The sequence below is a fragment of the Aethalodelphis obliquidens genome, unplaced genomic scaffold, assembly GCF_003676395.1.
Source record: "Aethalodelphis obliquidens isolate GAN/ISIS:26980383/991018 unplaced genomic scaffold, ASM367639v1 scaffold5, whole genome shotgun sequence".
Classification (NCBI taxonomy): Eukaryota; Metazoa; Chordata; class Mammalia; order Artiodactyla; family Delphinidae; genus Aethalodelphis; species Aethalodelphis obliquidens.
The window spans coordinates 68,490,697-68,506,449 of NW_020837949.1; the positions used below are offsets into that span (position 1 = coordinate 68,490,697).

The following is a 15,753-nucleotide window of genomic DNA, read 5'->3' on the forward strand; positions in this document are numbered from 1 at the left end:
CTGTAGCTCTGCCTGATGTAGTCCTTTCCAATGGCCCCATCTTACAAAAACACTAAGCCAACTACTGCTTTCAAAAGTCCTGTTTCCCACTGTATCAAACCCAGTAAAATGACGGTACAAAGGAGAAGAAAGGAGACAGAAGATAAGGAATAGATAATAAACGGCACACACTCCTGACGTGCTAACATATTTAATATTTCCCTTAACCTTTCTCTAATGGATGTTACTTCCTTCCCTGTCATGGACTGAATCTTTGTGCCCCTTCTCCAAATTCATATGTTGAAATCCTAACTCCTACGTGACGTGACGCTATTAGGAAGAGAGACCTTCAGTTGGTGATAATTCTTCAGACTGGAGTCCTCGTCCATAGAATTAGGTCTCTAGAGGTCTCACCCTCTCCCTGCTCTGTGAGCATCCAATAAGAAAACAGCGCTCTGCAACCAGCAACTCCCTAGAACTCAAGCATGCTGGCACCCTGATCTCAGACTTCCAGCCTCCAACCTATGGTATCTGCTATAGCAGCAGAACAGACTAAGGCACCACCCTTGTCTTCTACTTTATTAAGGTGTCTGACAAAAAAAAGAGAGCAGTTCCCTCTGTGAACTAGAACAAAATACACAAACAATGAGTAATTCTGAATAAAATAAAGGAAATAATAGTATAGGTGAAGTTTATGGTCACATAGTGAAAGGAAAGAAAACCCAGGCCCAGTTCTAGAATTTCCGTGTCAGAGTGAGAGATGGTTGATGGTACCACATGACACAGCCTGCACACCTCTTGTGTCTCCTCTTTCTCATCCGACAAACACTTTCAAACAGAAGTTCTGACTTCTGCATTTTAAAATGGAGAATCCAAGGCCTAGAAAACTTACATCCCTTGTTCAGGGTCATATACCTTGTTTTTCAGTTAAGGGGAAGATACTAATTCAAGGTAAGAAATAATCAGTAATAATAATTTTAGGAAACTCTTTAACCATGAACCTGTGTGACTCATCTCTAAAGCCCTGAGTACATAAAATGCACAGATTAAATACAAAACTGCTACAGATAAACTTTATAGACGTTGCAAATTTTATTATTATAAAAGTTCATATGCAAAATTGTATTTAAAAATGTATATCTGTGGCAGACACCATATGGAAAGCCTGGATATAGACAAATAACAAGCCCTTGAATGTAAACACAGGTTAAAGGTGCTCTGTTTGATTTCATTCCAACCTAAGACAGGATTCTATAACATAGATGGGGCTGATATTGCGAAGTGGTGCAAGCAATGCCTTCCCTAACCATAGCGCATCTTTCATTTCTGCGCTATAGAGACTACAGAGAAAAAAACAAGCTGTATTTCCCCAGATTCTGTAGCATAATTCTATAGATTCTATCATGCACATGGAGGAGAATTAGAAGGTGGAAGTGGTGCCAGAACAAGGAGACTAGATCTAGGGAAGAGACTCTTCATTTTATGGATCAGCTATGGTAGAGTTCCTACCCATGGTTCCCTGGCATATTATATAAGCAGAATCAGAAATGGGAGGCATTTTTCTTAGCACAGTCCCACAGGATGGTTGAGCATTTCTGTTAACTGGCTAGCTAGTATATACTGGCTAGCTAGTATCCAATCTTGGTTCTATGACTCTTAATTCTATAAAGCTACAAAATACCTTTTCAAAATCCGTCTTTTAAACAATCAATTATACACTTTTTTTGTTTCCAAATAATTATGTTTATCAATATAACTGCCCTATTTTACTGAGAGTTTTTGAGTGTTTAGAACAGTTGTCCTTAATGAACACGAAGACATGATTTCGGTTACCTGAGAAACTTTTTCAAATGGCCATTCTTCACTCCCTTACCAAACTTAATCAACATTCTATTATACCACCTGGTATATCAGAGCTTCCACTGATGTGACAGTCCTACACAGATTACAAAGGGAAATCAGTGATTCCAACATGCCAGTGTAATGAAGGACCACTGACCTGCATCAGTCATTTAAATCTGGCTCATACTAAACTTTCATCACAGTTTGAGCTGTGAAACATAGAGCCCCAGGGATATCCCTGATCTCTTGAAATAGAGTCAGGGAGGTACAGACTAGGAATCTGTATATTTAATTCCTCAGGTGACTATAATATTGTCAGCTGGGGATTTTTCTAAGATGTTTTAAAAGTGTTTAAAAAGCTACTGGCGTAGAAAATCAATCATTTATTAGTGGGGTCGAATGTATGTTCATTTAAACAAGTTAAACTTATTTCTTTCTTTGAGAATACCAGTAGATTACTCAAGCAAGGGACAGCTGTACAAATCTCAGATCTGGACTTCAGGAAAATACCTAATAAGATGTCTCATGATATCTTTGTGAAGACGGTGGATAAGTAAAGCTGAGTGCAAAAATCAGTTGAGTGGATTATTCAATGTTGTAATGTCTGTACAAAAAAAGTTACTAATCAAAGGAATAATATCGTTGTAACCTAGACGTTTTACCTGTAAAATGGTCAGTATAGTTGAAGTTGTATTACAGTGACAACAGAGTCTAATTTCTTTTTCATGCTACATGTTTACTGTTAGTTTGCTGGGGATGCTGATTCACAACATTTTCACTAGGCACCTAAGCTGAAAGAATGTCCACAATTTGGAAAACCTCCGGTGGGATTGGGGAGATAATAGATATAGCAAGTTTTATACTGGCCTAAAGATTGTTTTTCTGTTCTCAACACTTCTGCCACCAAATGTGTGTTTTATTTTTCCCACACTAAACAGTTCTGACACTCACTACCTGGAGTTAGCACTGACCACACACCCCAGGCTTAAGGGCTCAGTCCCACCAGGCTGACTTCTACTTCGGATGCCATCTGTACTTTTGACCAACAAGCTATAGGTCACGGGTTCCTACAATCTGCTTCTTGAATGGCTCACAGAACTCAGGGAAACAGTTTACTTACTATCACACTTTTAAGGAATATTATTTTAAAATGTAAACTCACAAATATTTGCCTTAAAAAACAAAGTTATCATAAAAATATTTTAGATTTCAACAAAATTAAGACTGTAAACTGTAAGCTACTGGCTTGAACAGCTCATGACAGAAATACTAAGTCTGTATATGTTCACTGCCATATTATCAGATACAGATTTTCAAATAACTAAAATATGTTCCCCAAACACATAATTTTATATCATGGACCTCAATGATGGTTTGCATAACAAAGCTGGATTAACAGGATGAAGAATAATATTTTATGCATAGAATTATTTAAAGTAACACTTAAAAAGGGACTAAGATCTTTTATATAGACTCAACTATAAAAACTGGTTTTAATTATTCATAGTTATTTTTGTATGGTATTTTTTAAAAAGGGATAGGACCTGATTTAAATTCATTCAACAAATTGTAAAGGCAAGCTTTATGCTACATTTCTAGTCTTGAGCATAAATTTCAAATATTTCCTGATTTGTTTACAACTTGAAGAACTGAAAACTGGATGATAACATTAGAAAACTTTATACTATGGTCCAATATTTCTTACTTATATTTATATACGTGTGTGTATATAAATGTATAGATACATATATATATACACAGTGAAGCCTGTCACTTGATCTATAACTCTAAGTTTAAGCTACCCACGAAGAGCTTATTTTAAATTATTAATTTTTTGAGGCCACTAGAATATTTTAAAGTCAATTTTGGGAGAAAAAGTTAATAGTGCCTTACTATGGTGATACAGATAAGAAACTAGCATATTCAATAATTTAGCAAATAATCTCTCTCAAAGGCAGAAAAAACACACACATAAAGCTTATCTAGAGTTAAGTAAAGTATTTGTTAAAGTTTCTTATATCAGTAAAGAAAATATGGAGAAACTGAGTTAAGCTATTATAAAATTAGATGCATTTGTCAGTGACTGAATTATTAAATTATCAGTAATTGATCACAGACAACATTGTAGAACATTTATAGATACTAAGGAAGGAATCAATCCTTAGCTTTATTCAAATCTATTTTTTCCTTAAAGGTATACACAAAATATAGATGACATCTAATTTGTAAATTATATGATGCAAGAAACTATAGCTAATTAATCATATGCTACAATCTAGACCAAAAAAGACAATGAAAGACAGAAATAATAGAATAAAACTAATCAGCTTAAAATTGCCAAACACAAAAACTTCTATACATGTGTGTAAAAGAACGCTATACAAACACAAACAGAGGTTTAATAGCATCATGTGTTTCAAAAGAAAAAAGCCTACGTAATTCTATTCAACTATAAACATCATATACATCGACACTGTGAAGGTGCGGCCAAATATCAAGACTATCTGCATTAACAGAAATATCACATACATAACAAGGGAGGTTTTCTTTAAGCCAGAAAGAACATATGTGTAACACAGATACAGAAGTCAATTCAATACATTCTCTCTTCCAAGGAGGGGCTATCAATAAACTGAAAACCTATCCAAAGAAGAGGCACCTGATGTTAGTGTCTTACAAAAAACGGTTTTAAAAAAAAGTCTAGAAAGGTTTCACTGTTCAGAGACTTAGAAGCATACACAATAACTACCTACAAAACATCTAATGGCTCTTACAGAGATGAATTAGATTTAGGGAACAAGTCCAGTGTATGAATACTACAAAAAGTTGCATCTCACAGCACAGTGGAAAGCACAGACCAACACTCTTCACTAAACAGTGAATGAAAGCTCCACCTTATACATCTTCATATCCTTGCTGTTTGCAGTGTCAAGGAGGCACTCAATTTTAGAAGTACTGCTTTAACTAAATGGAAAAATTAGTACTGAAGTAGAAAAAGACTGTACAGAGGTAGTGCTTTCTTTACTTAACGGTATACTTGTGAGGAGTGTTTCTCAAAGTTTCTTTTAGGGAACATTAGTCCCATGATTTATCTATGGTTAAAGGATTACAGGAGAAAATGGAAAATGGCATAGCCCTTGTCCCCAGGTTGGAGATATGAAATGCTCATCAGTATACTAAGGATTTGTGAGAAGCCCTCATTAAAGAAGTCTGTTTAACTCTATTCACTGCTGCCTCTCCAAATTTTTAACCACAGCTCTTTTTTAATGGCATATCTAACAAACATCCCAGGATCTCTTAGTAAATGCTCTTTAAGGTGGAATTATGTATTGGACAGTGTGTTGGGCTAGTAAAAGTCAATTCACATCTGTGTCTTTAAGGAGAAAAGTAAACCTTTCATTTTAAACATTTTCACATACTTGAAACATCATTACTGAAATGTTAAGAAGAGACAAGCAACACCTAAGTAAACTATCTTTGCATTCTAAAGTAATGAGACATATCCTGAAGGGCTTGCAGGACCACCTTTTTCCACTTTTGGTAACTTAGTAGACAGCTGGCTTAGCAGGTCCAAGTGTGCTTAAAAAGAGCAGTCAGATACCAGGCAGTGGGCTGCAAAGGCTCCTCCTTTTCCACAAGGCTACTTTTCCAATCAGGGAGCCTTCATAGGTACAGAGTCACATAGATACTCACCGTACTCCATTCCATAAATGGGTAGAACACGTCAAGTGTGAAAAGAATGAATACTTTTATGTAAATATGAACTCTCCAAGTGTTACCAGGTTTAGCAAATAAAACACAAGATGCCCAGTTATACTTGAAATTCAGAATAACGATAAAGAATTTTTTGTGCAAATATAGTCCATGTAACATCTGGGACATACTTATGCTAAAACATACTTTTTCTCTGAAATTCCATGCTCCATTTCAACTGGCAACCAGACCCTCCACTAGAAAGTCAGCTACAGACCCTTTATGCTTAGTCTAAATCATAGGACAAAGAGAGGTCCAGAACTGTGTGTGCTCTACCATTCCCCAGCTTTTGAGGCTTTCCTGAGTGAACACTATTTTATACCTGTATAGCATAGCATTAGTCCATGACTCCTTTGCATGGCACAAGAGAAATAACTGATTTCTTTTTCCCACCACGTTAATCTAGGGTACAACCAAAGACAATATTGAAGAGGAAACATTCCTGAAGGAAGATACAGACCTGAGTTCTTATTCTTACTCTGCCAGTTTTATGTCCTTGGGCAACTATATGTCTCTCTTTAGGCCTTGGTTGTGCTGACTTCAGGAACCATACGGCACTAACATTTTACAATTCCATGATCCTAAGTGAACTAAACTTTGCCTTGTCCTTAGGACCAACTGGAGGTCATGCTTGTCTCTGTCAGAAGCAGAGGAAACAACCTCAAAGTTAAAGAAAACCAAGGAACTGGCTAAAAGATGCCCCTTATATTCAACGAAAATCCATTTGTTTCAAAAGAAATGTTGTTACCTTCAGGCTAAAAAGGCACCTTAAATATTTCATAAACAATAGCTGTTATTCATCAACCATACAGTACCAAATCACTTTTATTCCAGACCACTAGAAACAAAAGCAGTTGACTTTCTTACTTCCTTGACTCCTATGTGGTACAGCTCTAAGACACCATGAAGCTTTCTGCAAGTTCTATGAAAGGTATCTATGCACAAAGGGCAAAGCCATCTTCTCTAACAGATTCTCCGAACAGTTTGATTTAAATAGCATTTCTCTGCACAAATAATCTAGAATGCTAATTCATTTTGCCTTCAGCTTAAGTAACTCGCTATTAAAAGACAGCGACAGTAAGAGTTTTTGTCTAGTTAAATACCATGCCCTCATGTAACCCAAATGCCAGCCACTGCTTTCAAATGATTAAAGTCTTGATTACCAACATCTTTAGCACAGCATTAAAGGAATAAACAACTTTAAATTATACAAACGGCTAAGATTGTGACCTTAGAGTTGCCAGTTAAATATAAGAGTCCAGTTAAATATGAAATTCAAATTTCAAATTCCAAAATCGGAATTAAAAATAAAATTATTATTTATTTGAAATTCAAACTTAACTGGGGATTCTGTATTTTTCTTTGCATATCTAGCAATTTTATGTGGGCTACCTAGTGTGAGATCTTTGTCAATTTTCATCTTTTTTATTCCCCCTAATCAAAACACTTGTTTTGATTTTTAATTTTCCCTTAGAGTCAAGGGTTTCTACCTGCTGCAGAACATGAATAGATAAGTAATTTACCAGCCCAATTTTTTAAAAATATTTCTTTGCTTTTAACAAAATCAGGTTCCCACCAATAAAACTGTAGTCTAAAAAACATACAATCTGAAGAGACCAACATTTTACCTACCTGTGGGTAATATACAAGAAGGCCATATAATAAAATATTTCTTTTTTTCACTTCCTTGGCAAATTCTCTAATCTGCATTAGGTTTTCCATTTTCTGACCAAATGGTACTGATTCATAATCAAGAAATTGCACCTGCAAAATAATATAAAAGGTAACAATCAGAGTACCATTCAGTTTCCCTTGAAAAGTATGACATTAAAGAAGCTTAAAACACATATAATATTGAAATTATTTTTATCATTTTATTAACTTCTAATCATTTCAACCCCTAAATACTTAATAAAATGAATCATCCTTTTAAATACAGATATAGTAAACACTAATTGAAAAGTATAAAATGCTAATATTCTATTTCAATTTGTGTCACAGTCAAGTATACTGGTATAAAGAATATATGATTTCATCAATTCTTTCAACTTACTTCCTAATTTGTAATTTGAAACTAGGCTAGATAGAAATAAATAGGTTAAGAAATTAACAATAACAATAAAATATAAGGGACTGCTTATCCAAATAAAAGTTTTTTAGAAGACTCCCTTTCAAAGTAATAATTGGAATTTAATAATAATCTACTCCTTAAAGTAAATCCAGAAGAATTTTATATAGAATTCTTTTAGCAGTGTTAGCGTTTTTCTTGAAATTATTCAAGTGACTATTTTTTAAGCATTATTTTTCATTTAAATTTAAGGTCTCAGGGTGATCTGTGCTCTTTTCTACAAACTACTACTACTGAGATGATACAATACTGTCTGTCTTTCATGGGATATAAAAACCTAAATCACAACAATAGCTTCAAAATAACCTATTTAAAATGCAAATGTACATATACAATGAGCATAAAGAAATATGTGTATTCTTTTGCAATATCAGAATTTTTAAACTTAAGAATTATTTGTTCAATTTTGTGTATTTATTAACTAGGAGCATTTTATAATATACTCCACCTTATACACTAATACTAATCCCTTATACCAATCTTATACTAATCCTTTCCTGTCTGCTCATTCATATGGAAATGTGCTCTTTATGACAACACACAACAAAACATCTTATTATGTTCTTTCTGTAAAACAAGGGAATGAGAGGGTTTTTTTTCACCCATTACATTTTGCTTTCCCAGGGAAAATTGCTTATATAACATCCATTTTTAAAGATAATTGAGATAATGTGCAATGTATTTTAATTTAGTAGATATTCAGTAACTTTCTTGGAACTTTTCATTAAATATAGTCAGTTGAAAACATACACATATAGCTGCTACCTCTTGAAATCTAAGGTAAAAATAAAGACTTTTTTCCTTAAAAATGTCCAATTCATAAACCAAAAGAACAAAGAAAAGCAAAAAACAATCTTTTTGGAAGATAAAAAGCAGAAAGAATAATTTTCAGGTTTTTCTATCTGCTGAATAGCTGAAGAAAAGACCATGTAACCCTGAAACCCTGGGCTCACCTTCCCCTAAGCTCTGTTTCCCTAAAAACTTATGAAAGTGAAACTTCAGCTTTTTTACCAGGTAGTATTACTTATGGTAAAACTAACTCCTGACTGGTAAACCACACCCAGGCTGGAAGAATTGTGAATGAACTATAAATACTAGACCTTCCTTCAAAGTAATTCACCTTATAGCCAGGTGTTCCCCTTGCTGGTACCTGGAAGCTAATGACTATCAGCTGTTGCAAAAGATGTCAGTCCCTATTTGCAGCTGAAGCCTTCTGAAAGGATGGTTCACATACCACCTTCTGTGATCTCCTTCCCTCACCCCTGAGAAACCAAGGTAGAGGGAGAAGTGGGGAGAAAAAAGCAGCCCCTAAACTCATGTGAGATGATGAGCGCAGGAGCTAAAGCAGAAGACACTCCCACCTCTGCCCTGCCTTTTTCCCTGCCCTGTAGTCTTTCACAAAGTTGGTCAAACTAGTGCTATAAAGGCTTCTACTCTTAGGAGTTTGAGCCTAAAATTGCTGTGGTGTGCTTGCTACAAAAAGCAGGCTAATTCCCCAACACTGAGGCAATTTTGGAAACTGCAGTCACGGTATGTATCTGAAGCCAGGGGACAGGCTGAGGGTAAGAGTCTCTCCGGAGCCCATATGGCCCGATCACTACATAGCCCCATACCAGCTGGGCTGGGGAACAATACTACTGTTTGGAGTTAAAAGCCTCAGAGGACTGTTTAACTCTTTTAACTGTGTAATTACCTGTACTATTCAGATACCATGAAATGCTAGCGGCCACCTTGCCCAACATACTTTAGGTGAATGGAATGCCCTAGAATTTTGCAATTCACAACCTGGGCAACCTTACTGCCAGCCTAGATAGATAGCTAGACAGACAGACATTTCTTGTTTAATACAAGTCTTCCTGACAAAATTTGAGTTCAGAAAAATCTTGCACTAAAGTAAGGGAGGTGGGTGGTAGGGAGATGGTTTGTGTAAAACTAGCACAAGGAGCAGAAAAGAAAAGACCACTATAACTGGTAATTATAGCCTGTACAGAAATTTAAAATGCACAGAAATGAAAGAGTGGAAATGCTGGTAATGCATTAATTAGAGAAGGAACGACGACTATGATACAACTGGGAATGAGCTCTGCGCCAGGAAACTGCCAGGAGGGTTGGCCCAGGAGGAAATGCATGCTGCCAGGAGCTGGGGAACCTCTCGGGGAAGTCAGAGCTGGGAGCAGGTACTCATTTTTAATTTTCCTTAAAGAGTGTCCTACAACAGAGCCCAAAATTAATTTTTTAAATACCAGTTAATTACATTTACTATTAATTGTAAAAATAAATTATAACTCTGGGAGTCTAAAAAAATGGTAAACCTAAAACTCGAGACAAGATTATATTGAAATGAGAACATTCAACAAAGTGTGAATCTTTTTTTTTTTTTTGAAGGACAGAAATTAGAGACCTAATTAGAAATTAGAGCTAATTATGTATATTAAAAGTAATGCTGGGGCTTCCCTCGTGGTGCAGCGGTTGAGAGTCCGCCTGCCGATGCAGGGGACGCGGGTTCGGGCCCCGGTCTGGGAAGATCCCACATGCCGCAGTGCGGCTAGGCCCGTGAGCCATGGCCGCTGAGCCTGCGCGTCCAGAGCCTATGCTCCGCAACGGGAGAGGCCACAACAGTGAGAGTCCCGCGTACCGCAAAAAAAAAAAAAAAAAAAGTAATGCTATTTAATTAAAGCTATATACAATTATACTGTATAGTTTCCAAACTTGCAGAGGGGCTAAAGGATTATTTGTATCAATGCAACAAAACATAGGAGGAAAGTAAAGTAGCAAACAAAACAATTGGCCAACAGCAATAACCAAAGAAAAAAATAAGCTTGTAGAAAGAATCCCAAATATAAAAATAATAAAGATAAATGTAACACTTTTTAACTCTTTCTTAAGTGACAGATTTATCAGATTGGATTTTTTAAAAAATCTAACTATATGCTAGTTATAATATAAATGTCTAATGAAAACTATCCTGAAAGTATGTATTTTACAGGATAAGATAGTTTTCATTAGACATTTATGTATGTACTGGTATGAAAAGGCATACCATGCAAATACTACCAAAAATGAAGGTTGTAGCAATATAATAGGGTTAAGACCAAAAAAAACACATTGATACAGATAAAGAAAAACAGTACATAATAAAAAACAAAACTTACAATAACCATAACATTATTACTAAGAACATAGATTTTAAAACACAAAGCAAAAAAAAAAAAAGACTGAATTATGAGAAAACAATATCCAAATCCATAAACACAGAGGAATGTTTGACTGCACTTCTCTTAGAAACTAATACATCAAATTTTTTTTTTTTTTAACGTCAAAGGCTTCTGCTTCCAGGGCAGCAGCTGAGTTGAGGGTATTTCTCTTTCCTCCCAAGGTTATAATTCTATTCCTGTTTTTCTGGCTGTTTCTATCTAGGAAAAGCTGCACACGAGCTGATGCAACTTCACATTAAACGGACCTAACTCCTTTATTTACTAATGACATAGAAGCTAATTTTTCTTACAGAAACAGATGTTGTAGCATAGAACATCTAGGTTGAACTGAAGGACACGCTACACGTACAATAGTTTTTAAAAGTTCTCACCAAGTCATGAGATTCTAAACTAGGAATGGAAGGCTTTCACTCCAGCTATAGGTCTGTAAGATTCAACATATCCTAGCTCCTTGAAAAGAAAAAATGTTAACGGCACTCAAAAAAATCAGTAGGTCAATTCTGTTCACCGGAGATTCCACAAATTAAGGAAATAATGCGTAAAAGTGAACTCTGGGCGAACTATTTATATACCTTCAAACTGCCTATTTACCCCATTGTTGACCTAAAACAAAGACGGGTTTATTCATTTGGGATCATCAGAGAATTGTGATTCGGTGTCTGTAACCATGGTGAGCCATGTGCAAATTCTCACACAGCAAGAAAAGGAGAAGGCTTTTATTGAGGGGGAAAGGAAGTTGGAGGGCTGTAGTAAACAAAGAGTCCCTGACTTTCTATTCACTGAGTCTTCGCCAGGAAAGAGGAGTGTTTCTTCTTCCTGTCGGGCTCTGCTATAATCTCAGGGCATGAGAGCTCCCCCTTCTGGTCTCCTAATTCTTTTTAATAGAGGTTTATGTTTATTAATTTTTTCATACCACCAAACCAAGTACTTAAATTACAGGGAAACTTTAAGACATAAAGTAGTAGACCATACGAGAATAACACAGCTTTTCTAAATACTTAGTATGTGCTAAATATTATTGTAGCTGACATATGTCACTTTTAAAGAAACAGATACGGATATTGACCTTATGAAATGTATATAATCAGGTTGATAAAATTCGAGCATGAAGAAGTGGGATGCATCTCAAAATTCTCTTTCACCATGTGAGAAAGCCTGATGACATCATAAAAACCGGAAGATAATCTCCAGCAGATGTACTTCCTAATACCAATAACGTAAAATATAAGCATATACATAACACTGTGCTACTAATTTTGAATTCTAAAATACATCAGCTACTTATGAGGTCCAGGAAAATATTGAGTTGGTACAATACAATCAACTTTCATTTTAAAAACAGGACAGATTTATACAACTGTAGCAGAAGGTTGCAAAATGGTCATGATAACTCAAGAAATGTAAATGTTTTTGCCTTAATAAACAGTTTGGACAGGATACAAGCACTTGTATCCATTGAAATGTAGCAAAACATTTCATCTAGGTTGAGTTCTGCAGATTTGCTTATAGCTACACCAAATACATATTCTTTGGTCTCTTTTTGCACCATTCACTAATTTACTACATGTAAATTATAAGAAAAACAATATTCCCCAGTTAGGATGCCATTTCTAAATGTTCTTTTTCAGACATACACAAAAAAGATATGGATCTCTTCCTACCCACCCACCCCCAAAAAAAGAATGTAATTTCATCTTTTTTAAGGTAGCAAATTCACTCCTATAAAATAGTAAACTGCTTAAACATTTAACATGTGGATAACTTCATGGCTTTGTGGGTGGGCGAGGTTTCTGGCACTCAGAGTTTGGAAAAGGCTTCTCTCTGCCTCATGTCTTCTACATTAATTCTACACATGCTTTATATTTGTCTTAGTAACCATTTAATATACCCCCTGGTCCCCAATGAACTCCAATTACTTTTTTATATTATAAAATGTGATTTTTCACTTGTCACTGAGGACAGGTACATTAATTAAAGGACAATAGTTAATATCATGTACAACATTCTTTAAAACATCAGGAATGTTCCATAACACCACATTTAACACTTCTGTCTCATTCCAGAGTCCATGTTCACAGGAAGGCCTGAGAAGGGGGTCAGGATTTGCGGTAGAAGGGAAAACAAACTCTTTGTTTATTTGACTAAGAAAGAAGTCAATTTGTGAAGCTTATGTATATATCCAAGTAATGCATTGCTTAATGCCCACCAAAGTAGAAGGAAGGATGGTCAAAATGAAAGTTCTGGTAATTATCAAATAATTGAGTTAGAAAGAATTGGTAGATAGACCAGAGGTTCTTTGAATCCACACAAGAGATACTGCAAAATTATCAACATATGTGTACAGAAAAGTAAATTGTATGAATGAGGCCTAACATCTTCAAAACATCACTTTTCAAAAGAAATATCAGGGGAATCTAAAAATTGATGAAACTTGCCAATACTATGCAAATCAAAGTAAGAGGTTATCTTAAGGATAACAAAGCCCCAAAAACTTCAGAAAAACTTTCATCTCACTTCAACTACTTATGAATTACATGGATTTTATTAACGAAAATTAATTTAATAAATTGTACTTCTAAAAAGAAAAAAAGAACAAGCTTTTAATATTAAATCCCTTTGTTTTAGAACAAGTTTAAATCAATGCCATCATGAAATTCAACTCATAATTCTGATGAATAGAAACTAAGTTTTAAGCTATCATGGAAACTGAGAGCAAATGCCTAACAACTCATTTGTAAATCTTAACAAAATAAAATACCAGCAAAGCTAGTAGGTTGGGAAATAATGGCATTTAATAAAAGGTAGTAAATAAAATAGTACTTTGCATTAAAATATCAACCATAGAAAATGTTTAAATGTTTCTATTGATTCAAAGAATTAAAAAGTAAATGAGTTTTACAGTACCAGTAAAAATGTTACATTTGTATATACTTTTTTTTTCAGATCCTTATTTAAAAGATCAAAGTAATGGAATGAGAACTTCATGTTTTAATAATTTTTCTTTGTCTTTAATTTTTGTCAATTTGATTACTATGTGTCTCAGCGTGTTTCTCCTTGGGTTTATCCTGTATGGGACTCTCTGCACTTCCTGGACTTGGGTGGCTATTTCCTTTCCCAAATTAGGGAAGTTTTCAACTATAATCTCTTCACATATTTTCTCAGGTCCTTTCTCTCTTCTCCTTCTGGGACCCCTATAATGTGAATGTTGGTGCATTTAATGTTGTCCGAGAGGCTGTCTTCATTTCTTTTCATTCTTTTTTCTTTATTCTGTTCCGCAGCAGTGAATACCACCATTCTGTCTTCCAGGTCACTTATCCGTTCTTCTGCCTCATTTATTCTGCTCTTGATTCCTTCTAGTCTATTTTTCATTTCAGTTATTGTATTGTTCATCTCTGTTTGTTTGTTCTTTAATTCTTCTAGGTCTTTGTTAAACATTTCTTGCATCTTCTCCATCTTTGCCTCCATTCTTTTTCCGAGGTCCTGGATCATCTTCACTATCATTATTCTGAATTCTTTTTCTGGAAGGTTGCCTATCTCCACTTCATTTAGTTGTTTTTCTAGGGTTTTATCTTGTTTCTTCATCTGGTACATAGTCCTCTGCCTTTTCATTTGTCTATCTTCCTGTGAATGTGGATTTCGCTCCACAGGCTGCAGAATCGTAGTTCTTCTTGCTTCTGTTGTCTGCCCTCTGGTGGATGAGGCTATCTAAGAGGCTTGTGCAAGCTTCCTGATGGGAGGGACTTGAGAACTTCATATTTTAAACAATCAATAGAAAAACCGAGTATTACTTTAAAACATGTAAAAAAATCATAAAATGAACATTTTTCAGATTATTTCACAAGATTGACTCTCTTATAAGGACATAACTCTGCCACTGCTGTATTCTGCTATTAATACAATTATCTAAAGCATTATGTACAACTACAATTAACTTAAGTAACATGTGTATCGTCTGTAACAAATTTTAGAACCAAAAGTTAAAAGCAATCCCAATATGAAGCACTGATTTGTTTAGCTTCTATTATCTGAAACATTTAACTCTGTATTTATTTATTTACTTATTTTTCTGTTTGAGAAAACTCTGAGAAAAACTGTCAGAGAAAACAAATCACTGAAGAAGTTACAAAACACAGGTGTGTGATTCTTCACTGAGTTTAGTATATAATCTTTACAGATTTTAGTGACTTGTCAAAATTTCATCTTACATGATAAAATGTATTACTGCTATTATTATTAAGGTTGTCTGCAGGCCATTTAGATCAGCATTTTCTGATTTTTTTAAAAAACAGGTATTTTTGGAGTTCACAAGTAAAGACACTCTATGCATTGGGGCAAACCACTACAAAAGTCCATTATAACACTTTGAATTTCTAAGAATAACTGATTCTGTTTTAATGTACCTACACTTGTAAGTGAAAATGTCAAGGCAAATTCAAGTCAATAAACATTTCTGAATGCCTACACAAGCTGTCTTGAAAAAGGGGAAAAGACTCTGAGCACACGAATGTAAAGGAAGGATTCCAAGACAAAATATTGTCACTCATACTTCAAGGATAATAGGAGTCAAGCAAGCAAGCACTAGAAGAATGGAGTCTCAGGTAGAAAAACTCACCAGAGTAAACACAGATGTGTCAGGTAACACAGTACATGTGCAGAACTATAGTGGTTCAGTATTACCAGAGGGCAAATTGCTCAGTGAAGAAAAAAGAATAAGGATGATAAAATTAAGCAAGAGCCAGAACAGCCCAAGGCTTTATGATCTGACTGAGCTTTGTCCAGGAGGGGATGAGGAGTGTCTAGAAGGTTTAAATAATGACAGGGTTCAGGGCAGGCCAC

At 35.1% G+C, this 15,753-nt stretch overlaps 1 protein-coding gene across 2 annotated transcripts in view; it reads right to left on the reverse strand.

Moving 5' to 3' along the window:
- The window catches only part of CRPPA (CDP-L-ribitol pyrophosphorylase A), a 303,329-nt gene that overhangs the window by 116,815 nt on the left and 170,761 nt on the right, over window positions 1-15,753 (reverse strand). For both annotated transcript variants that reach the window (XM_027102579.1, XM_027102578.1), the window contains one exon: window positions 7,207-7,338. In XM_027102579.1, the coding sequence (XP_026958380.1) occupies window positions 7,207-7,338 (132 nt within the window). The remainder of the gene's footprint in view (window positions 1-7,206; window positions 7,339-15,753) is intronic.